Here is an 8123-nt window from a genome sequence, read left to right on the forward strand (position 1 = left end):
TCTTTGGAATGAAAGACTTTGCTAACTTCAAATTAATGTCTTCATATTTTTAATATGGCAAAACTAATACATTAATTAAAGATTTAATTTGTTTTAAATGAATTAATTTAATTTCTTCACTATAGAAGTGGACCTAAGAGGAAGGCTAGAACAGCCCTACTTGATCCCTTTGACACCCCTAATTCAAGTGAGGTTGGCAGTATTCAACACCTCCTGCCAGACGTGACAAATACAATGACATGCTAATAATTCAAGAAGGAAGGTTTCCGAGCAATTTGTCTGTATGAACAATTAAATATTTCAAAAAAATATTTCATAATAAATTAAAGAAGAGTTAATAGATTATTTTTCTGATGTTTTCACAGTTTATGGCCGCAGAGCCCCCAAAGTCGTAGACTTCCCAAATCCTCCTGCGGATTGAATATTTTTCCAAGAACAAAAAGACCAATTAAACTCCTATTACAAGATCTGATCCAAGTTATCAAAAGATTGCAAACTTACTCCTATTGTCAACAAGCAACCAAAGTGTGTTTTATTTATTGCAACATGTACATACATTCCATTTTCCCTACAGCAACGTAAAACAGAATTTTCGAGGCTCGTTATCTGTATAACGAGTGACACCATCAGTGAGAAACAAAATATCATGGAAAGCTTGACAACAAAAGAGACCAAGGCTTGATTTGAGATCTATCCACACTTAAGGTTTTCATCAGATCATCGTTGATAAATGCAACCATTATTACCAAAATTTTGCAATTCAAATTAATTTATTCTGACCTCTTAACAGTATTAGAAAATCAATTTCTTGAGCCAGCAAGTTTTCCCTGGTGAGCAAACGATCAATATACTCGGGCCTTTGGGGGAAATGATTCGATTTCATCATCCAGCGTGTTCATGTGAACTGGCCTGTAGGCGAGCCTAACTTTTTCATTCTCCCAATATCTGCAGATAACAATAGGAGCTTTATCAACAAACTGGCCTTCAACACAAGCAACTCATCAATAATAACAGCAATCAGTGTCACATGTTTATATGACTTCAACTTATGCAGGGAGTTCAAGATTACAAAACTAAGGTGAAATAGACAAAATTAACATCAGCATGCAGCAGAAAAAATTTCGATGTATCAACAACATTGAATGATACAGAGAACCCAAGTTATGAAGCTCGAAAAATGGGTTTGTCCACTTCAAAAGCAAACACTACAGTGTGCCTTCAAGTTTAAAAGCACAAACTGCATCAAATCCTGTTGGAAATCAAGGGTCGATAAATCTTAATGAGATGAGTGAGAATCATCAGTCTGTTAACCTACATCAGATGTGTATGTGTAACATGGACACATCGATTGGCTAGTGCAAAAGAATAATAAACACATGCATGGCTAAACTTAAGTTCCACAGTGATAAAGAAATAGGTTATCGTAGAATCGTTTATGCATTGTGTTTCACCAGGCCCCTACACGACTTACGTGATTCAATGTAGAACCATAAACTTTCAGTTGACCCTACACTGCCCTTCAATCACTTAATAATACACAAACAAGAAACTGAGGGAAAAAACTTACCCCAGAGTGTGTTTCATCCAGTTCTCATCATCTCTTTTCTGAAAACAGAACAAAATTTGATTCAGTTTTGTCAGCTAAAGCAGAAAAATGAAAAATAAATTAGCATTTAAGAGTTTAGAACTAGCCGTAAAATCTTCACGCGCATGGGCTCCTCTACTTTCTTTCCTTGCTTCAGCAGAGTGCATGGTGATACGTGCATTGATTAAAAGGTTTTCCAACTCAATGGTCTCTATCAAGTCTGAGTTCCTGCAAACATAAAGAGTCAATTAAAAGGTTTTCCAACTCAAGTCTGAGTTGGTTATACATGCATTTAATGAATATACTACATTAGGGGAAAATAAGTAATGAGAAATTATGGACTTCAGAATACGACTTTCAACGCTAATAATCCTATTAAACATATATACCATATCAAGCTTCTGTCCTTCAACTTGACATCATGGAAGCTCTCCCATGCTTTATCAATCAACTGACAACCTTTAAAATAGAAAATAAAGAATCAGTGAGGTAGAGAATTTAAATATAGTGATCAATGGAGTCAAAATTGTAAGCCTGTTTCAAAAGCAGGGAGTCATTGCAAACTTTTGTGTAGATGGAGCCCAATTAATCAAGAAAATGAAGGATATCCACCTTAGTATCTAGTTCATCCCTTATACAACAAACTGGAAAATGGAGGTCTCTATTGCATACCTTCTTCTAATGTTTCCTGCGTACGAAACACAGCAGCATTGCTTTGCATAATCCGCTGCATGTTCAACCGGATATTTGAGGTGGGAAGGGAACCATTTGAATTCCTAAGCTTGTCCAACCATGCAATAGTCCTCTCTCCAGCATCCTTTTCAAGTGGTTTTTGGCTCTCTCCTGCATGGATGCAAGACATCTCAAACTTGTCATACGTTGCCCATGAGGCACCAAATCCCTAAAAATAAACAAACTTCTATTTACCTGGTCTACGGATCTCAGCAACCCTGTTTGCACAAGCCCGTCCAAACACAACAATATCAAGAAGGGAATTTGCACCAAGTCGATTAGAACCATGAACAGATGCACAGGCAGCTTCCCCAGCAGCTAAGAGTCCAGAAGTCACAGCATCAGGATCATCCCCTTTGATGGTAACTACCTGCATAGCAACCATTATTTAAGGAGAAGAGTTCTATATTATTTGATCAAGAGTAAAATTTCAGCTTGAATTTGTACCTCTCCATGGTGATTTGTTGGGATCCCACCCATGTTATAATGGACAGTAGGTAAAACAGGGATTGGCTCTTTTGTAACATCGACGCCGGCAAAAATGGCAGCAGTTTCAGATATTCCAGGAAGTCTCTCCTTGAGGACCTCAGGAGGTAAGTGATTTAAGTGAAGATAGATATGATCTTTCAATGGTCCTATCAGGAGACAAGAATAACCCGTTAAATTCTGTATAAGTCGTAACAATCAATCCTATGAAAAAAACTAGCTGCCACATGTTGTCCTCCAATCGATGTTTATTCATTTATCTAAGCTACCAACCATACATATATAACATTAATTCTGAACAAACAACCACCCAATTTCACGTATCATTCAGTCTACACAATATAAATGAACACATTTAAGCTTACTCAAGGCAAATGCTAACTTAAGAATTCATAAGATCTATTAATCATACTATGACAAGAATGATTTAACAAGATACTGAATTCTGAAATTATAACAAGTAGAGATTTAAATCTTAGGGAAACCATCACCATGTTCTCGAGATATTGCGACGAAGATTATGTGGAAGTAAATTTATGTTCTTTTCTTCGAAAAATCAAAATTAGTTATTACAGTAAAGAATAAAAGCCTTCATAAAACATGTTAAAAAGAGTGAAAGAAGTATCAAAAAGTCTATCCAAGTCCAAAAGAACTTTGAACGGATTGATTATTTCAATTGAAAAGAAAGAGAATATGATACTCCTAGTTCACCAGGAAGGATTTCTACATTTTGAAAGCCCTCTGCTCTTTTATCCCAAAACAACTCGCCCTAGACTTGGAAGTGACCTTTTGCATATCAAAATTTAACACATTCAGATAAACCAAATTTTATGGTACGCCAAAGATTGTGAATGCAGCCATACCTACACCACGGCCTTCTCGGATCTCCATTGTCATAGATCTCGAGACAATATCTCTTGATGCAAGATCCTTAGCTGTTGGGGCATACCGTTCCATGAATCTTTCACCTTCACTATTCCTAAGAATACCACCTTCACCCCTAGACCCTGAACATGGAGGAACAAACATTGGAAATGAAAGCATCTGTTAATAAGTATGTATGAACAGTAGGTTTATATAGATCAAACCAAGATAGATAGGCACAGACCTTCAGTAATGAGACAGCCTGCACCGTATATACCAGTTGGATGAAACTGGACAAATTCCAGATCCTGCAAAAAGAAAGTCGTCTCATTAATGGTTGGAGACATTAACATTAGCACCTGTTTATGAAAATTCACTTTAAAAATAGATTCTCCATCCCCAATACTCCTTATTTGAAAATAGAAATACAAGAATAAACACACCTCGAGAGGCAGTCCAGCTCGAGCAACCATAGCATTGCCATCTCCGGTGCAAGTGTGAGCAGAGGTAGCAGAGAAGTACGCCCTACCATAGCCCTGGCAGAAGCAGCAACAGAAGTAGTTTTTCAGGTGATAAAAATCGAAATAAGCATTTTATTGCAAATGACTGGTTCAAGTCTAAATATGCTTCAAGAATTAATAGTTACCCCTGTAGCCAGAATTGTTGAGGCAGCACGGAACCTGTGTAATGTCCCATCCTCCATATTTAAGGCAATTACACCTTGACAGCTACCTGATAACGGAAAAGAATAAATAAATAAATAAATAAAAATAAAATTAGTGACAGATTTACACGTTTCCATGTTTATCCATTTGCATGTGGACTACGTCTTTTTTTTTTTTTTTTCCCTGGTTCAATAAGCCAAGTATATTAATGTGCATACACTCAAAAAGATATTAATCCACTCGCCTTTAAACCAGCGGTCCCCTGTACCGTGCAGATTTTTGCATTATGGTAGTTAAAAGACCACATTTAAATGTAAATAACAGAATAACAGTCTGCGGAATTTGAAGATGATGTTCTTGAATTTGTAAATTCCAGTTTTACCCTAGATCATTTTGGTTTTTCTCCCCACATTTACTTGTCTATAGATACATTTTTCCTGGCCATAAACATTTTATTGACTACATGATTGACAAAATGAATTACTTAGCCTAATGTTCTCACAAAACTTTGAGAGATTTCGAATAATCTCAAGGGGAGAAAAAGTAATATTACTAAGAAAAAATGATTAAACAAATTCCCAATGTAAGAAGTTAGAGTAACCCTACCATCACTACCCATAAGTAAATCCAGGGCAAAGTATTCCACAAAAAATTGTGTATTGTGTTTCATAGCCTGGCCATAAAGAGTATGCAACAATGCATGCCCAGTTCGATCTGCAGCACATGCACAACGATATGCTTGTCCACCTACAAGAAATAGAGGTAATGCAAATCAAATAGGTTCTGTTGAAATCCTGTACTATTCTTCCATGTCAAAATACCTTAATACCTTTTCCAAAGTTTAGGCTTTGACCACCAAATGCACGCTGATAAATCTTCCCATCTTCGGTCCTAGAGAATGGTAGCCCATAATTTTCAAGCTCTATAACTGCTTTTGGAGCTTCCCTACACATGTACTGAATGGCATCCTGATCACCTGCAGAAACATAATGCCAGTTACTTAAAGATAATTTACCTTGGATGACCCCAAAGATTTCAAAAACATTTTTCTCAACCACAGACCAAAAGCAAACAAATATCTGGAGGGTAGGGTAGTCGACAGCTCAGAAATCTCTGAGATTTGTAGAGATTCAGATCAAAAGCCAATAAAAACATAGACACTAGACAAAAATTTTAATATCATGTGGCCTATGAAAGTGCAGGTAACATCCAATTCTATATCGAGAAAAAATTTTAAACAGTAATTTCAATGCATAAATTGTAGCATGTAAATAAACAATGAAATTTCTAATTATGTCCATTAGACATAATTAAAAAAAAAAATTATATACACACACACACACACATGCATATACGTATATACAAGTATATACACGTGTATATATATATATATGTGTGTGTTCAATTTCAACTGGATAGGGATCTTGAGTCACTTCAATATACTTATATTATTCAATAGGATATTAGGATCCATACATGCTGAAATTTTCATAGTCTAAATCCAATTCAGGCGTTACTCAGATCATAACAGCCCAAGCTACCAAACATTTAGTGGTTCTAATTACATTAACGAAATAAAAAGAAAAAATAAAAATTGCTTTCGGAGTTCTGACAACTAGAAGAAAGCCTTTGCCTTGTATCAGTAGCAATTACCTAGCCAGTCGCTTCCCTTGACTGTATCATACATGTGCCACCTCCAATCATCTTCTGTCATATTTCCCAATGCAGCATTTATTCCACCCTGCAAAAGGAATTACAGAGATGGAGGTTACATGCACATTTTACAGTGGAAAAACATTTTGGGCTTGCATTGGACATTGGAGAACAGAACTTCATGTATTTCTAAAGAAGTCTGACAGATATTGACATCAATTGCTTGAATCACGACTCATAAAGTATAACCAAGAATTGACACCCCCATAATATATATTAGAATGACAACTACAGAGACAAACAGCAGTCTGGTATGTTTCAAGCCACCTAAAAACAGAGATAACAAGAAAAAAAAGTAGATTTCTACTAATGGGGAATAGCAAGAAGCAGGTCATCTTTGCTAAAATCGAGTTATTTGAATATGCGGCCAGGGCAAAATCTGAAAATTGCATCTGGTAAATTCATCAAAAATTTGAAATGATTTCTTGATTTCAATAACAAGATGACAATGGGCTTTTATCTATGGATGAAAAAACTTGGAAAGGTGAAAATATGCCAAAGGTGTAATAAGATCATTTTAAATTATATATGAACTAGAATAAACAGAATACACAAAAATAATATTACAACCAATGCCACCATTCCTCCTTTAATTTTCCATTTTGCCTACTACAAAATTATATCACTAGCCTCAATAATTTTAATCAATGCCATAAAAAATAATGAATATCAACTTACTGATAGCATCCAACGAGATGGGAAAATAAAAACAAAAAGGGAATTATAATCCAATTCCATATATCTCAAATATAACAAGAATACTCATTTAATTTTTTAACACTAGATATATACGATAAAATTGGCCATGTGAGACACAGATACAGCAGAAAGAAGGAAGAAGGAAGAGTAAGAAGGAAGAAATTATTGTCCATGCTTACCGAAGTAGGAAAAAAGAGCTAGAATTACAGTACCTGAGCTGCAACTGTATGAGACCGAGTAGGAAAGAGCTTGGTAATGCAAGCTGTGTTGAATCCATGCTCTGACAACCCTATCGCCGCTCTCAGACCAGCACCACCTGCGCCTACCACAACAGCGTCATAGGTATGATCCACCACTGTGTATGACGACCCTCCCACATTCTGTTCAAAACAAACCCATAGTTCCAAATACGAATAAAAAAAATTAAACATATACTATTTCAAACCGATAATACACCACAATACACTTAAGTATTTAAAAATCCCATCAAGCTCAACCTAACCCTGAAACCCATCAATTTAACCCAAAAACCCAAATCCACAAAAGAATCAAATCACAAAATTAGAACGGATTCAAATCAAGGACCCAAGACTTGTCTCCAGATTTCCAACGTACAAAATAAAAACAAATTTGAAAAACAATTAAGCTTATTATAAGTTAAAATTGTAAACAGGGAATCTTACCGATTGAGTTGAAAAGAGACGGCAGAGGGAGTCGCCGGCGGTAGATTTCTTCGACGGAATGCGGAGGCCACGCGATACGCACCGCCACATCTCTATTTACTTCTGTATAATGTAAGCGATGGTTTATATCAGATTGTGATTGTGAATGTAAATGCGTGTATCTGAGTTTCGTTTTTATGGGAAACGATGAAGGGAAAATGGACATTGGAATGGGAAAGGGACTAATATATAGCCAGAAATGAGGATATATTTGCCACTGGACTTTCAAGATATATACTTGAATGCCATTTGTTAATTATGAAATATTTGTTAATTTTAAAATTAATATTTATTATAAATTCTAAAAGCATCTTTACTCAAAGTTGTAATTACTAATTTAATCAAGTAAGGTACCATTAATGATTTAGAACATGTATAGTCGAGGTTTTCTTTTGTGAAAAGTCACTTTCTTTTGAAAAATATATAATTAAAAAATATGACAAAATTATATGTTTACATGCAAAATTATTTTATTAAAAGAATATATCATAAAAAAATAACTTTGAAAAAAAAAAGAAATTTTAAAAAACATCTATATCGAATAAAGGCTTAGAATACATCTGAAGGGTAAAAAGCAGCGAGCCGATTTGAACCAGCACAACTCAGTCCTGTCTTGGGATCTACCCATGCCGATTGAAGGGACTGATCCTTACCTGG

At 35.5% G+C, this 8123-nt stretch overlaps 1 protein-coding gene across 3 annotated transcripts; it reads right to left on the reverse strand.

The window, feature by feature from the left end:
• Window positions 1-330: 330 nt before the first annotated feature.
• Window positions 331-7631, reverse strand: LOC111407430 (succinate dehydrogenase [ubiquinone] flavoprotein subunit 1, mitochondrial). Of its 3 annotated transcripts, XR_002705108.1 has the most exons (17): window positions 7428-7631; window positions 6957-7124; window positions 5986-6073; window positions 5162-5308; window positions 4939-5079; window positions 4314-4399; window positions 4111-4203; window positions 3912-4026; window positions 3667-3810; window positions 2765-2952; window positions 2513-2687; window positions 2258-2428; window positions 1975-2044; window positions 1693-1813; window positions 1568-1605; window positions 781-945; window positions 331-410 (listed from the first exon to the last, which is right to left on the reverse strand). XR_002705108.1 is itself a non-coding variant. In XM_023036895.1 (16 exons), exons 1-16 carry the CDS (start codon window positions 7515-7517, stop codon window positions 843-845), a joined length of 1938 nt encoding a protein of 645 aa, XP_022892663.1. In that variant the 5' UTR covers window positions 7518-7631; the 3' UTR covers window positions 486-842. The 3 variants fall into 3 exon arrangements, 2 of the variants coding, with proteins under 2 accessions (XP_022892663.1, XP_022892664.1); XM_023036895.1 differs by lacking the exon at window positions 331-410 and having other exon boundaries at window positions 486-945; XM_023036896.1 differs by lacking the exon at window positions 331-410 and having other exon boundaries at window positions 486-945; window positions 3912-3975; window positions 7428-7630.
• Between the last annotated feature and the right edge of the window lie 492 nt (window positions 7632-8123).

Source organism: Olea europaea, chromosome 13 (assembly GCF_002742605.1).
Source record: "Olea europaea var. sylvestris chromosome 13, O_europaea_v1, whole genome shotgun sequence".
Classification (NCBI taxonomy): domain Eukaryota; kingdom Viridiplantae; phylum Streptophyta; class Magnoliopsida; order Lamiales; family Oleaceae; genus Olea; species Olea europaea.